The sequence below is a fragment of the Alosa sapidissima genome, chromosome 18 (genome assembly GCF_018492685.1).
Source record: "Alosa sapidissima isolate fAloSap1 chromosome 18, fAloSap1.pri, whole genome shotgun sequence".
NCBI classification, from domain to species: Eukaryota; Metazoa; Chordata; class Actinopteri; order Clupeiformes; family Clupeidae; genus Alosa; species Alosa sapidissima.
The window spans coordinates 11,211,014-11,228,328 of NC_055974.1; the positions used below are offsets into that span (position 1 = coordinate 11,211,014).

The 17,315-nt window shown below is 41.3% G+C and overlaps 1 protein-coding gene across 2 annotated transcripts in view; it reads left to right on the forward strand.

The window, feature by feature from the left end:
• Window positions 1–17,315, forward strand: part of arhgap36 (Rho GTPase activating protein 36) — a 33,484-nt gene that overhangs the window by 7,958 nt on the left and 8,211 nt on the right. Inside the window, exons 1-5 of one of the 2 annotated variants that reach the window (XM_042069565.1) lie at window positions 2,352–2,596; window positions 5,956–6,112; window positions 8,848–8,916; window positions 11,949–12,229; window positions 17,046–17,247. In XM_042069565.1, the coding sequence (XP_041925499.1) occupies window positions 5,977–6,112; window positions 8,848–8,916; window positions 11,949–12,229; window positions 17,046–17,247 (688 nt within the window). In that variant the 5' untranslated portion in view covers window positions 2,352–2,596; window positions 5,956–5,976. Of the gene's footprint in view, window positions 1–2,351; window positions 2,597–5,955; window positions 6,113–8,847; window positions 8,917–11,948; window positions 12,230–17,045; window positions 17,248–17,315 lie in introns of those variants that run through there. The other variant, XM_042069564.1, reaches the window with a different exon arrangement.

Here is a 17,315-nt window from a genome sequence, read left to right on the forward strand (position 1 = left end):
TCAGGTCAGGGGATCATTCAGTCATCAAAGCTGCTCTCCTGCCCTATGGGCAAAACAGGATAAGTGTGACCTGGCCACAGGGTCAAAGGTCAGGAGAATGAAACTGAAGAGCTCTTCAGTCTGTCGCCTACTAATGGTCAGAATGCAGTAAGGGACAGTAAACACCTAATCCTTGGGGGTGGGGGTGGGGGCGTATCATATGGAACACCTTGTTTACTCCTCTTAACAAAACACTCGGCTTGCTTAAAGTGACTGCAGTTCATTGCGGTAATATATGCAGCATATGTTCAACTACGTGACAGTACAATGCCATAGTGCATAACTACAACAACATGTTTTTATTTGTTTCATTTACTAAGTTGGAAAAAATGAGGTTTTCCAAGGAAAGAAACGGAACCATCCCTGGCCACCCATGCTGTGCGGTGCGTGCCAGTCCCAAACTACTTCTTACTCTACTTCAACACCTCCGTCATTCCTTCACTCCCGCACAGGCTGTGGAAAATGGGATGAGCTGGATGGCAGAGAAATTGATGAGCCATGAAGCCAAAAGATGCCACGAGTCCTCAGTGACTTGTTGCAGATGCCACTGGCCAGCAGCATTTGGAGTGCATTTCAGTCCTGATGAAATGAGAATAGCAGTAAACTCAAGCAGTAAAGTGGGGGCACTCTAAGTGCACACATGTATGTCTCTGGTATTTATGGAATGTTCCAGTCCTAGTCCCTTGCTATGAATTTGCATCTTGGACCCAGAAACATAATAAGCTTGATAATTACGTTACGCTATACTGAAAACTGTATGCATACTTATGTCTCTCTCTCTCTCTCTCTCTAAACTGAAAACTGATTGTTTACACTTTGAACTGACAACACTCGAGTGAAAATGCTCCATGGTCACGCTCTCACATTGGGCACCATGTTTGTATGAGAGACTACAATGGGGTTTGCATGGGATGCCTGATAGTAATCTTCTCAATCTGCCAGTTCATGAAAAACCCTCTGCACTCTAATGGCTCTAATGAGATGAGCCATTAGAGTGAGAGATGAGTGAGAAAGCAGTGCCCAAACAAAAGCTTAGGGCATTTGGGCTTGATGCGATCCATCAAGGAGAGCTCTGCTAAACTCTCTCTCTCTCTCTCTATCTTTCTCTCTCTCCCTTTCCCCCCCTCTCTCTCTCTTTCTCTCTCTCTTACTCTCGCTCACACACACATACACATGCACGTACAACATGCTTATGTTACGTAACATGTACATATAAAGCTCAGCTACTTGTTAAAAAGTTGATAAAATATTGTGTACTTACTGGAGTCTCTATATATTTGTTTTTTTTTTATGTAGACCTAAGCAAAAGTGAAGGTTCTCGCTACTACCATTACTACTGCTGTTGTGTATTCAATTTTGTATTCCTACGGCTGAGGAGGACTTGAGCTCAATCCCTTGGCATTTGGTGCAATAGGAAGCCAGAAGTGGAATTTTCCATCTATTTTGTCTCTCTCCTCTGTTCCACAGCGCATTAGACCTATATATGAATGTGCTCACATTCTTATTGAGACCATCTGGACATAACTTTGCCATCAGGGGTATTGTCCATCATAGGCATTTGACATAGAGTAAATGGATAGTGCATTGCTCAAATGCATTCCCTTTTTGAATGGCGTTTCAAAGAATAACAATACTCTTGCAGATAGTTATCAGAGGCCATGTGGTGCGCTAACAAAAGAAACTACACCTACCAGATGCATGCTGTGAGCTTGGGAAGGGGGTGGAAAGAATCATACAGGCTGTTTATATTTTAGGAATGTGTGTATGTGTGTGTGTCCGTTTGTGTGGGTGTGAGTGTGTGTGTGTGTGTGTAAGAGAGAGAGAGAGAGAGAGAGAGAGAGAGAGAGAGAGAGAGAGAGAGAGAGAGAGTGTATACATGTGTGTGTGTGCGTGTGTGTGTGTGTGTGTGTGTTTGTGTTTGTGTGTGTGTGTGTGTGTGTGTGTGTGTGTGTGTGTGTGTGTTTGTGTTTGTGTGTGTGTGTGTGTGTGTGTGTGTGTGTGTGTTTGTGTGTGTGTGTGTTTGTGTGTGTGTGTGTGTGTGTGTGTGTGTGTGTGTGTGTGTGTGTTTATGCTGAAGGGAGTATCCAGTTTTTCTCTCTGCATGTGAGCATTGTCCCACCGTGGTCTCCTACTGGGAGGCACAGGCAGAGGCGCTTAGGATGAGAGGAAGCTCTCGTTAAAGTAAGCCTCTGTGTCGGGATCCTCCCTCCCTCCCTCCATCCCTCCCTCTCTCCCTCCCTCCCTCACACTTCTCTCCTCCCCTTCTGTTTATCTCTCCTCCTCCTCCTCCGCTCTCCTCCCATCCCGAGCAATCTGGCTGTGTTTACTGAGTTCCATCTTGGCAGTGGCATTGCTTCACTCTGAACAACGTCAGGGGGCAGCAGATTAAAAGTGCTGATCTCTGTCTTGCTCGACTCTGGTGTGTGTTTGCCCTTTTGGATGCCACATGCCAAAGGAGGCTTTCTTCTCTCACATGCCCACACTCTTGGAGTTTGTTATCAGCTTTAACTTTATTTGTGAGTGCCTGTGATCATCGCTTCCAAACCCCAGACACCAGGTACAGTTTGTATGTGTATTTCTGTCTCATAGTGTGTCTAGACATTGCTGTGTCCGTGGGTGCTGAAATGGTGTTGTATTGTTGGGGCATAACTTTTATGTGTTGAATCTCTTAGAGATTATTGGAGGTATATGCTAACACAAAAATGACTTTTGCGTTTGTTTAAAGCCTAACATATGTTGTGTAACATGATTTTGTGTACATAAAGGGCCTCACATGGTTTAATTTGCTAGTTGCTGTCCTAACACTTCTACACAACCTCTACCCTAAACGAACCATACAATAAAACTGGTACACATAGACCATACAGTAGTCTATATATATACAGTACTAGACATAGATATAGCCAGACATAGGCCAAAGTAAATACTTTAGGTGTTAGTACTGTAACTATCTATCAGTAAGCTTACACAGTATAGTTCCCTATATCACCAAAGTTGTATTCATGTGTTCTAACTTTTGTGTCTAGTCAGAGTGACTTTATTCTTAGTGTGTTTATGACTATCAGGCTTCATCTAGTAAAACACATGATTTTGATTCTGATTCCTTACAGTGTTTCCCACAACTAAACAGCAAACAGAGCAGTGTATGAAAGCTGAACAAAAAAGAGCTATTGTGCTCCAGATCAACAGCCCTTAAAAGTCCAGTTATCTGTCTCTTTTCTTGGAATGAACACATGTCAGGCTCTATAGAGGTAGGGGGTTAGAGTGTTACTTATGTCTACTGATGTTTTCTTCAGGGTGAATGTTCCTGATTGTGTGTGTGTGCGCACCCGCGTGAGTGTGTGTGTGTGTGTGTGTGTATGTGTGTGAGAGAGAGAGAGTCTGCATGTCACCTGATAGATATATATATATCACTGTTGCAAGTTTATAGACACTTGCACTTTGCACTTTGATTTCTAAGTATGATTAATTTAGCACATTTTACATAATGGCGGTCTGATAAGAGCCTAGAGAGCTTTTTGGAATCTTTGTCATATATGGCAATATCTATCTCCTGGCACTTGCAGGCCTCAAGAGATTCGGCTTCTGTCTTCTGTCAGCAAGTGTTTTTAAATTGTTGGCAGTCATACCTCAACAGTCAACAGTGAAGATCAGTCCAGGTTCTTGCTAAGCTAAAAATACTGGTTAACTGAACTTTTTTTTTTTAAGTTGGCTGTGGATCAAAGGTAACCGATGAAATTCCTCCAGTGATCTTAGTTTGTGGTATTCCAAGCAGAGTATTCACATTTAATTTATCTCTGAATACAAATTGTGTATGGAGAATTGGCACTTTAGTGCTTTAAGTGAAATAGTTGGACATTTTAACATAAACTCAAGACAGTCCTTTTTTGGAGACATCTGGTAACCATAACACTATTAATGACCAATCACTCGTATCAGTATTCACATCAGAGACACTATGCCAGCTTTCCAAGCTAAAAAAAAACAAGCAGATATGCATAACACAGCACAGTCAATTCCTCACCTCAAACAATAGATTTGTATTCAGAACAAAGTTTAAGTAGTTAACATGCAAAACGGCCTCTGAATACTATTTCAAAGTGGATAAATCAGTTTAAGCGTAAACTAGACTCCCTGCATGCATAAGCTCACGAGGACTCCAAGCTTAAGTACCAGATAGTTTTCTTTCTTCCATGCAAATCATTGTTGTTCACTCTACTTGTTGGTATTGTGTTGACATTAGAGTCCCTTTTGAGTGTGTAAGCTTAACATTCTAAAGCATAGAAAATGCCCACTGAATAGAATGGAAAAAACAGCATGCAGAAAAGTTTTTGAGGAATCTGATTCATTGTACCATGATGAGATGATGACCTTTTAGAGCCTATACGATTGGCACACTTTCAGCTTAAAGCCAAAGCTCAAAACCAGACACAGTAGAGCACGCTGGGTGATGTATGACCTTTTCAGAAATTAAAACAGTTGGCATCCTCTTTGCCATGGATGAACCTTTCCAACTGCTTCATAATCCTTAATGCATAATATTTCAGCAGTGTGTTTATTGTGTTGAAAGTCATATCCAGAGTTCTACAAAACCACACGTTACAGCATCACATGGCTGCAGTAAACCAGAAATTATTGATTTAACACAGTGAACTCCATCCATCGTTGTTTGAACTCGAGACAGTGCAATAAGATTTGATTAGTGATAGGACCAGTGTCATAAAGCAGGTCCTGTTTGTGAGGTCAGGACTGATGACCTGTAAGAGAGTTTCACAACTTTAGACAGTATCACACATGCACATACTTAAAGATATAGTCCTAGATTCTTATCCAGCATACTCTATAATACGTGAGCTCACGTGACACGTTTCAATCAGACGCAATTCCTGTGCTCACTGTATGTTCGACTGCTCACACTGCAAGAGAGCCGACAAAACATTTGGACAAACCAGACATCCGATCGGATGAGACTGGAGCTGGAATCTAGATTGTTACATCTTCTAATCAGGTGTTGTGGGTCCCTCAAGCCACATGACAAATCGGACAGGATTTTGGCCCAATCACGGTGTATGCTTGGTGTAAGACCTATAGTGTTCTCGTGATCCATGATAATTCTAAATTAATCTCAGCAGTGATATAACCCCTCAACATATATGACAATTGTGTGTGTGTGTGTGTGTGTGCGGCCCCCAGCCCTTCAACAGAGAGAAAGAGAGAGAGAGAGAGAAGCCTATTATTGTCAGTAGTAGTTTTGTATTTTGTTATTGTTCAGTCACAATTGCTAAAGAACCAAAAACATTCATTAGAAGAGGAAATGAATGCACCATGTCTGAGATCTGCTGAAGGAGGATACCTCCCGGCAGCATCTGCACTTTAATCTCAGTCATTTCTCAGACCTACACTTTTATCATTACAATCTACAATTTCTGGTAACACTTAATCTACAACCTTTCATGTAAATTGAAACTGTAATCAGATTTCAATCCTTCTTGTGGAAGGGAAATGAACAGGAATGAAAAAGAATCTGTCTCCATCTCTTCTGGACATTGTTTTTTACCCCTCATGTAATCTGATGGTCCATGCAGGCTGAAACATTCTCTGACATGACTCACATATGCAACGCCATTAGAGAGTCAAATACAAAAAGGATAAATATTGGAATGGTCTACTGTACAAATCATACCCTTGGAATTATAAGGTTCTGTCTGTGTTTGGAGTAGTTCTAAAGTATTGACCTTAGAATTCCATAGAGTTATTCTGACAAGTGGAACATGCCTCTTTAGATATAAAGTCCAAAACGTCACCTCACCTCCATAAAGTTGTCACAGAATATGTCAATAGCTCAACTTTGACGAAAATGTCAGATAGAACCTTATACTGTAGTTCTAAGGGGACGAAATGTTTGTTTGTTCCCAGGGTGACCACACGTGGACCACCATGCTGGGCCAGAGTGTGAAGCTGCAGCCGGTCCCCATCCAGAGTCTGTCTGAGCTGGAGAGGGCTCGTCTGCAGGAGGTGGCCCTCTACCACCTGGAGGAGCAGGAGCTCGACTTCAAGATCACCATTCCCACAGGTAAGGACATTCAAGTCTGCAGCCACTGTGCCAACACTGGTTCTAGTGGCCTTGATTAGACAAATCCCTTGAGGTCCTATGAGCCAATCCTAAAATAAAAACGACTGACTGACTGAAAATTTGTTTAGTGTCAGATTCCAGTCGAGCCACTATTACAAGGGCCAAGACAACCCAGCACCCTAACATCCTCAGGGGAAACAATCTATGACTTGAGCTACAGCTGCAAACATTGTGTCAAGACCCAGTGCCCGTAGTTTTTATCTTTGGTCAAAGGAAATCTGTAGTAAATTTATATTAGAAGACTTTAAAATGTTGGTTATGCCTGAAGTGGCAGAGGACACACAACGCATGACGTTAGATAATGGGATGCAATGGAAATATCCAAGCTCCCATTACAGAGAACAGAACAATTGTTGCAATTGTTGGTCTGGCTTTTAATATTTTCCTTTGGAAAATACTTCAATGCTTTAATTCTTATCTCATCGTCTACACAAAAAAATATATTCTGTGACCTGCTTTACTTCAATATTGTCCCTTTTTGTAATGGTCAAAGCTTTTACATTGCCTGTGATGTTACAAGAGGCTTGATGGGCAAAAGTCCTATTGTGTGCTCACTCCTCTTACAGTATGATGGTTGGGTGGATATGTGGCAGGGGCATTTGAATGCGTTCAACACACAAACATATTATTATAATATATTATTTAGTAGTGCAAAACAAGATGATTCATTTGTATATGCACACAGCTGTGGTACAAACCCAAATAATTTAAACTACAGTTAGCATATCTGCCATGAAAGGTTTATGGCTGGGAAATGAAATCTGACGTTATGCTAAAAAGGACTGTCTATAGTCTAGAGCAGAAAAGAATCATTGTCTTTTTTTGCGCAAAATATAACATTCTGTTAAGGTATGGTGTGATTGTGGATATAATACATCATTGCTGGGTATAGTCATGAATAAATGCAGTGTGAAGTGAAAAACTGGTCTGGAAATGACTTATGTGCTGACAAATATGAATATGTGTCTGTATAAAGTCACAGGAGCAACTACATCTGAACTTCTGAAGCTTAACTTCAGACCTTAGTGTGTTCTCGGAGGAGCATCTTAACTGAACTGCACAAAGAGGTCAGAATAGATTGCGTGGGAAGATTTCATCCTCAGGGGTGGAATTTGCCAAATGCGCTCTTTCTGACCCAAACAGATGTAGCCCTCATTCTCATTGACACCATGTCTCTGACGGCACTTTATTTTTGGAGCATAGCAGGACACGGGTGGCTTACTGAAGCTGCCTTCACTGAATGGCCCACCAGGGGACATTAACCCATTTTCACAAGCCAGCAGTGAGCAGTAGTTATTTTCTGTGAGCAGTAGTTCTAATCTTCTCTGCAAATCTCCTCTGTTGTGAATTTAGTTCATTGGAAATATGCTCTGTTGTGAATCTCATTTTAGTTCCTTGGAAATCTTCAAGTTGTGGTTTTAGGCCATTATTTCAGTCTCATGATATGCTGCGTTTGTTTTGCTCTGTCCTGAATCCCCCTGTAAGCTCTGTGCAGTTTCCTCTTTTTGTTGATCTCTCCTGCCCTTGTGTTGTTTGTTTCTCTCTCTCTCTCTCATATTTGTTTTTTTCCCATTGTTTATGTCTCCTCCCTCAGATTTTCGGCAAGTTTGTCACGTCTCCGTTGTCTGTTATTGTCCCTTTAGCTCTTTCTCCACCTCATTGTCTCTCTGATGAGTAGAGCACGCTTGGAAGAGTATCCCCTTGATGCTGCGCTTTTTTTGTAAGAGGGGAGGAGCAATTGAATTAGCCACAGAAGAAACAAACTTTTCATTTCCTGCAGTCATGGGAATATGACCCTGCCTGAGCCCCACCACATGTCCACTCAGGGATTGGGGTGCTCTGACCCCCCCGTTCAGCTCATCAACCGCCATCAGCATTTACAGCTAAAAGCTGCCAGGAAATCATAACCCAAAGGGACGTGCATGCTCAGAAACCGACTTATTATAGACACACAAAACCTACTGCTGTACTCAGTGTTGGAGTGCCTTTTGGCATATTTAGATCAGAAGTTGAAGTGTGTTAAACTTAGAAATGTTTGTTTGTTTGTACTGTCTGGACTCTTGCTTGAAAAATGCACCCAGGAGGTGTATTGTCAGTTTGGAATAAGAATTGAAGACCAAAACAAAATGGGAAAAAGCTTTTTTTTTTAAAATGCATCTTTTAGCATTCTCAAAGTACAGTGATTCAAAGTATTCTCACTGAAGTGAAGTCCACAATACCGAGGATGTTTTCTTCAGTCAGTGTACTTCTCTTGCCTCCTACAGAGAATTCTTTACCCCCAGGGTAAAAAGTTTTATGTAAGATCCCCATGTTGCCATGATTTGGCAGTCTTGCTTCAGTTTGTCTTATTTAATAAAACCCCTTGTAAAATGTATGGGTGCCTAATAGCTGGCATTACAATGGAACAGAAAGCAGGTCACAGGTCAGTTGAAATGTTATTACAATACATCCTTCCCTTACAGAGGCCTGTCTGTCACCCTACACAGTATGTGGTGAGTTTTATGAGACATTGTTTAGGCACACATTGTTATGTCATTGTTATGTCCGGCTATGCATCTGGTCTCCTGTCCAATTTTCTTCCAACTCTGATCTTTGGTTCTGGTCTGTGCATCCCTCTTCTCCTGTTTCCTGTGACTATGCTGCTCTCAAAAGACATTGTTTTTATGTATTTACAGAGACCCGCAAGAGGAGGAAATCCCTCAGGAGAAAGTTTGATTCATTCTCTAAAGAGAAGAAAGAACGAGGTGAGACTTTCATTGAACTCTTCTCCCTTTTCCTTTGGGACATGTGAAAAGGTTCAAATGTCATTGACATGGTAAATAAAGTGGTGGTGTTGAGAGAGCACACAAATCTAAGTCGTTTTTCACTGGCTACCTATTACACCATATGACTTGTATTGCAAAAGCACTTTTAGACTACTACTACTACCACCACCACCACCACCACCACCACTACTACTACTACTACCCAACCACCACTACTGCTATACTACTACTACTACTACTACTACTACTAACCACCACCACCACTACTACTACTACTACTACTACTAATAATAATAATAATAATAATACACTACTACTATTACTACTACTACTACTACTACTACTAACCACCACCACCACTACTACTACTACTACTACTACCACTACTACTACTACTACCACTACTACTACTACTACTACTACTAATAATAATAATAATAATAATAATAATAATAATAATACACTACTACTATTACTACTACTACTACTACTACTACTAACCACCACCACCACTACTACTACTACTACTACTACTATCACTACTACTACTACTACTACTACTACTACTACTACTAATAATAATAATAATAATAATAATAATAATACACTACTACTATTACTACTACTACTACTACTACTACTAACCACCACCACTACTACTACTACTACCATCACCCAGCCCTGCTAGTCTCTCCCATTCTCTGAGTCAGGTGGAATGTGATTTTAGAAATGAGCTTGTGATAAGATGTTCCTTGTGAAGCCTCTCACCTGGTTCTGCCCATGGATCCAGGTCTTAATAGATCTCTCAAAGGGCTTTAAGGAGACTTTTACCTCTAAGTTCTGGCATGGGCATTCATTCATTCACCTGTTCATTTTGAATAGGTTTTGTATTATGCAGTCTCTCCTGTTTACAACCAGACAGAAAAAGTAGGGAAAAATACCAGGCGTAAGCAAACAAACTACCCAACTACCCAAATCATTGTTGTTTATGCATTACCAAAATCCACCAATCCGCTATCTTATTTTACATACAGCCAAATTAATATGTTGTCTGTCACGTTATGTCATATGTTCTTGCTGGCTGATGATCAAAGCATCATTAGTCATTAGTGATCTCCTGATATGACGTCATGCTATGTCATATGTTGTGGCTGACGATCAGCATCATTAGTGATCTAAAAGGAGGCTGAGTTGGCCTCAGGTCAGAGATTGGGGTCAGGTGGTATGTAAATATCTCTCAGCCATCTCACCTGACACCTGGACATTCCTCAGAGGTACACATGTACTTGGCACGTGCGTCAGGCTCGACGTCCCCCGGGCAATCTGGCCCGGGCTGCCTTGGGCTGACCCTCCGTTCTGACCTGGGCACGGGGCCAGTGTACCAGGCAGACCTGGCAAGCACCGGGACGGCCGATATCACACTAAAGATCTAGGAAGACGTAAGACGTCGGTGCAGTACGAGACTCAGGGTCAAAGAGGTCTGTCTGTGAGTTTGGGACTCACCACCTATCTATCCTGAGTGGTCAGTCACTAATTGAAAGACAAACTGTTCTTTCTGAATGAGACAGAATGGCAGCAAGTTTTCAATGCAAACCCCCGACCCTTGCAGTTGATTCCAGCTGAAGTGGGAACATTGGCTACTCTACGGATAGCAGTTTACTAAGGATTCAGACTAATAGCCTACTCCTGCGAAAATTTCTCTGTGTCTGTCTCTAATCATCACTGGCTATAGGTTAACATGTGTCTGGCTTGTACGTCTGTATGTGTGTCTTTGTGTGTAAGTGTGTGTGTGTGTGTCTTCATGTTCTCTACTAATGGGATTCTCTTCTAAGCCGTATCTCACCTTGTCTGGCTCTGTTATTCTTTCAGACTTAAATCCAGCATGTTCATTAACATAGATTACCAGTGGGTGACAGGCAGTCTGAAGTCACAGTCTATCGACTATATATCAACCATCACATAAAATTATGGAGTACCAAGTGTTCTGATCTTTTTTCATGAACAGAATGCATGCTGTAACATGACAGAATTAGGTATAAAAAGATCTGGACCCGAAAAAGAACGGCATAGAATAGTCATATTCTGCATTTTGTGCTACAAAATACAGTATGTCATTCTAAGATAGAGCCCATATTAGGTGGACAGAATTACTTTTGTCTATGAAATTATTTTACTGTCTTTAAAGTGAGAAGTACAGTATATTCAGCATTTTTTCCTCAAAATGCACAACTGTCATTTTGTGCACAACATGAAGAATATGTGTGTGTCTTCTGTGTGCTTTCTTCAGTAAGCCTATTTCATGGACACAATGCTAGCACATTTAAAGGCATTCCGATATTTCCTAGCTTTTTTTTATCCAAATGAATGCATTTTTAGCACCAAATCCATTTAGTATAAAAATGACTGTTACACATGAGACCTTCACTGCTATTTTGGTGCATTTCTATATCTATGTTATAAATCCAATCAGTAGCGAGAATAGAGAGAAAGCTTAACTCTAACTAGGATTTCATTCCCAGTAGTTGAAAGGATTTGTGAAAGGAGCGTAATTCCCATTTCCTGTATGGGACCTTTGAGTCATACAGAGTGGAGTACGCAGCAGATGGAATCAGTCAACGGAATGAGAGAGGATGTTGAGTAGTGAGAGCTGTGAAAGTTTAGGAAATTGGCTGCCAAAGAGCTGGAATTCTCTACTTTTAAAGGCCAACATTTTCCCAGCAGGAGCAGACTTGTCTACACATATTTAAAATATCTGTTGGAAGTGATATACTGTACCATAAATGCTAAATATGAATGCACAGACTTTACATCTGATTGTTTTTTACATATTGAGCATGATCTGAATATAACTAAATGTAAAGTGAATTTGCATGTTTGAATAATATGCGTCCTTTTTAACTTTGCTCTCTAGAAATATCCAGAGAGATATTTCCCCCATAATTCATATTTCCTTTTCCCTCTCTCTCTCTCTTTTTTATATGTATTGTGTATGCTTTCCCCTCTTCTGACAGAAGTGGCTCCAAAAGCTTTTGGTCTGCCCCTGTGGCAAGTTATTGCAAATGACCGCGCACACAAGCAGCGGCAGGATGCGCTGAAGGAGAGCCGGCGTGACTGTCTGGACTTGGAGGCCAGTGTGATGCGCTTCCGTGCTGAGAAACGCCAGCACTATGGCAATCCATCGCTGAACAGTTTATTGCCCATGCCTGGCGCTGCGTCGTCATCAGTGCTGGAGATAAGCAACAAGCCGCTGTCACCCACGTTCCTGGACAACAACTCCAGGGTGCATCGCAGGGTAAGAGCAGCCAAAGAACTATATTGTACATACACATACCCTTTGGTGATCAGTGCACACGTAAAATAACTTCCCTCTACTGAAATGTTAGTTACTGATTGAGTTGATTATGAGTAGGGTGTAGTCATAATCAACTCAATCAGTAACTAACACACACACACATACACCAAAGAAAAGCCTTGATTGGCCATTTATTGATGAGAATGGGTGTTTTTATAAAAACATTGGTCGGATTTCATTCAGCGCACAGTGAATTGAAATTAGCCTGAACAGTTGAATGAAACCAACGGGTCAATAAAAAAAAAAAAAAAAAACACTACTAATATTTTAACCGACTGTCTTATGAGACAACAACCTTCCTGAAAAGCACAAGGCAAGCCAGGTACAAAATATCAACAAAGGCACATGGCTATGGGGTAGGTTGGCTGAGCCCGAGGCAGAGCAGAATTAGCCAGACAAAGACAGCATCTCAACAAGGGACTCACCTGTCATGAAGCACAGACAAAAACAAAGGCAGGGACAGGTCAGTGGGTGGTAGGAAAGACGCAGAGTTGTCTAAGCGCTTGGCAGGCTTAGAGAGACCTGTTTACATAGGTGAGAGGTTTGCTCTAATCCAATATATTGTGCTAGTAGACCCAGAGCTAATCTTTGTGAATACTGTAGCGGGCTCCTGCATGTGTGTGTGTGTGTGTGTGTGTGTGAGAGAGTGAGTGAGTGTGTGTGTGTGTGTGGGTGTGTGTGTGTGTGTGTGTAATTATGTGTGTGTGTGTTGATATAGCAGCCCATCCAGAGGATTTCACTGCCACTATAGTTATCTCCACGTTTGCAAAGGATACTGACACCAGAGGAATGCAGGCATGCATGGTAACTGGCCTATTATTCACTCCTCAGAGTTGGTGGTGTCACATGTGTGCACCAGATGTCTGTGATCTGCTGTGACTCATACACAATACACAATTACTTTATTTATGTTTCCTTGCTTTGATTATGTTTACATTTATATTTATGTTACCAGGCAGATTTTTTTTGTCTAAAGCCACTCACAGGAATATAAATAAACATCACAATATCGCTATTTCAGACATACACAGAAGAGGTGTTAAATTCCTTTTGCCGATAGGTATAGGGGGTTTCCCACAGTGTTCAGTCAACAACCAAGCCTATTTACCATCAGAAACAAAACCACCAACAAAACAAGTCAACAACCAAGCCTATTTACCATCAGAAACAAAACCACCAACAAAACAAGTCAACAACCAAGCCTATTTACCATCAGAAACAAAACCACCAACAAAACAACCTTCATGGGCAAAAACCTCATCAACAGGGCAGCTTTTGAGAGCATTCCACAGGGGTTAACTGGGGACCCTTCTTCATCAGTGTTTCGCTGAATTAGGCCCACGACACCTCCAGAAGGCTCAACAGCGGTGTCTGGTGACCCAGACCCACCCCTCTCCACACTCATGATGGGTTCTCTACCTTTGTTGCTGTTGCTGTTTATGATCCAATCAGCAACATCTCCAAACAAAAATGCAAACGCTTGATGAGGGCACCAACAAATTCTTCAGTCAACCCTCTTCTTTGTTGTGGCCGTTTATGATCCGATCAGCAACATAACCAAACATAACATTATTAGTTTAAAGTAAAGGAAAATCGTCTACATTAGGCTTAGTAATAGTAATAGTAATACTTGTTAATTAATTAAAAAATATATAATGCAAAATAAGCGATTGCATAAATATTCGCCCCCACCCCCTTAAAGTGACTGACTTAAAACAAACAGCGGTCCAATCAATTAGTCTCACAATTAGTGAAATTGAGATCACCTGAGCGCAGTGAATATTTATAGTATAATATAAAGACACCGGTGTCTGGAAGGTCCAGTCAGTATCGGTATTCCTGGACAAAAGAACATTAAACTATTCAGAGAAAGTATTATTGAAAAGCATAAGTGAGGGGATGGACACACAAAAAAAAGTCACTGAACATCCCCTGTAGTTCAGTGAAATACATCATTAAGGAATAGAAATATGCCAAATGGGTAAATCTGCCAAGAGCAGGCCGTCAAGAAGAATACTGGTTGGGGAGGCCACCAAGGCACCTATGACAACTCTGAAGGAGTTAAAAGCTTTTGCAGCTGAGATGGGAGAAACGGCATACAACAACTATTGCCCGAGTTTACCAGTAAAGCTCTATGGGTGAGTGGCAAGGCAAAGCTCTTATTAAATCTCGACTAAAGTTTGCCCAAAGACATGTGGGAGACTCCAAGGTCAAATGGAAGAAGGTTCTTTGGTTTGATGAGACCAAAATTGAGCTTTTTTGGCCATCAGACTAGATGTTATGTTTGGAAGACACCAGACACTGCACTCTTAAAACAAATGTGTTGAAAATAACACAACTGTGTTGTTTTTAACATACTGTATGTCTATGTCAGATAGGTTCAACACAGTTTGTGTTGTTTCTAACACATTTGTTTTAAGAGGGTGCACATTACCACAAACGCACCATCTGTAATCTGAAAGCATGGTGGTGGTAGCATCATGCTGTGGGTTGTTCACAACCGATCCCCTTCCACCCTGACAGAGCTTGAGCAGTTTTGCAAAGACAAATGGAGTAAAATTCCAGTATCCAGATGTGCAAGCCTAACTGAGACCTATCCATGCAGACCCAATTGTGGCCAAAGGTGCATTTACTAAATGTTGTCCTGAAGGGGTGATTATTTTATGTATCATTATATATTTTTAATTAATTAACATTACTTTGTAGAAATCTGCTTTCACTTTGACACTAAAGAGGGGATATTTGTGAATTGTTGCAGTAAAAGATTCAAATTATAAAAGCAGTTAATATTTTATAGTATAAACTGTGCGGTAGAGGGTAGACTATATACCTGTAGTGTGGTGCAGTGAAACCTCACTCCTTGTCACCTTTAGAGATGTGACAGCAACATACATTAGCAATCATGGGTTAGGCACCTTGCTAATATGCCTGGCACCAATAATTTGATGTGAATGGCATATTTTGGAGCCATGACATTCTGTGTTTTGTGTTATGTGTGATTGAAGTAGTACAATTGACCAGTAACAGCCTGTCCTGTTATTTTGACTCTTGTCTTTCCCTCTTTTGATGTCTTATGTCCTTACAAATAGCTAGAAAAGTCTTTATTTGTCTATAAATAACGCCTGTATGACCATAAACTTCCAATTTCATCCGTTTTACAAAATGATGAGTTGCATATGGCTGTGGTTCAAGTGTAACATGATACATATGGTAAACCCGTTATAGAAAAAAAATATTGCAGCAATTTAACATGTGATAGCTGAAATACTCCTGAGTTAGCTCCCTACTTCAAGTTCAGTGTTTCCCTTAACTGATATATGTGTTTATTTGGATTAACGTTAATCTGTTAAAACATTGATGATAAGGATCACAGCTTCAGAGACTGCTTCAGTCACGCATATTCATGTTTTTGTCACCTAAAATGACTTGTATTTGCTTAGTCTGGCACAGAGACTGAGGCTCTTTGATACAAGCTTGCTGTTAGCCCCAGGTCCATGTGCTGTGAAACAAAACATGACAGACCTGAAGGGAATTGCCCACATGAATGCGGCTCCACTAGCCTAGAAATCTAGACGTGCCCCTAGCGGGGCTAGTCTAGCAACTCTCCGTTGGCTTGTGAGCTCCAGAAATCGAAACTATGATGAATCGAAGCAACACCAAAGAGTTTTTTGCACCTTAAAATAATGTTTCCAAAATCGTTTCAGTGGTTCATCAACTCGTAACAGGGTGAACGGCACTTCTGCATTCGCTTTGCGGCCCTCTATCGGCTATAAACGCACTATGTAAGTTTGCGTAAGTTTGCCAGATCGGGTAGCGGATCTGTAGTTTGATGGAATGAGACATAAGAAACTACAAATTTGACTTGCATCTGAAGTCGCAATACATCGTACTTTCATAAAATCATGCAACATATTCTACCTTGTCTGTGGACATTGTTTTTTTGCAAAGCCGGTGCTGGATAAACAAATAGTGCGTTTGACAGAGGAAAAGTTCTTTGGTGTTGCTTTAATCAGGTCATTGAAATCGTGTATAGAGTCGTTTGGTGGGCTTAACATAATGATTGATGGCAGAGTTGCAACGGTTTGGCTTTAATTCCCTGCTACTTGAAAACAAATATCCTATTGCATCCTATTGCGTGCAGAGGGAATTTGAAAGACAACTGATAATCCCGCCCCGCGGACTGAGCAGTGCGAACGGTGAGTGCCCAGACCCTACATTTTAATGTGGGTCTGGCTCGCCAGGCTACGGCTCCACAGAACTGAATGAGGAATAGTGTCTTGGTTGTTTATCTGCACCAGCTCTGAGGTGTGTCCTAAAAGTATTGTAATAAAAATATGCTATCAGGCCTAACTGCTGTCTAGCAGTTCTAAAGCTTTAGAGAGGTTAGGAGTCAGTTCAGAAGTTAGTTAGACGTCAGTGATCATGCATGGGCAAGTTGATTTCATCTGTTTCATTTGATATGATTGTCAGTGTGTGCCGAGAACCTGCTTGGCCATTTGTAAGAAGAGAGCATGAGATCTTTTGGTTGTTCTGTCAGACAAGATTCAAAACCAGTCAAATCTTTTGAGAACAAAAGCTGTGCTTGCTGAGGGAACCAGTTATAGTGTGTTAGCAATCAGGAAAAACAGCATTCAAATCATAGGACCAAGTACACCGTCCATTTAAAACTGAGAGTGTATCAACTAATCTCCACTCTCTCTCTCTCTCTCTCTCTCTCTTTCTCTCTCTCTCTCTCTCTCTTGCATTCTCTCTGTAGGGCGGTCTGTCTGTGGACTCCATCTCAGACTTGGTGGAGAGCCAATCCAGACTCCTGGAGGCCCTGCAGCTCTCCCACCCTAATGAACTGGACATCAGGAAGGCCGCCACAGGTCGAACCCAGACCAAACTCAGCCTCAATCCAATCTATTGTCAGGTGCCACGTGTGGTAGAACGCTGCTGCAAACACATAGAGACCCACGGTCAGTGAAAATTCTAGAACATTTTTTCTCCCACTTATGTGTGCATTCTGGAACCTCTTTCTACTCAA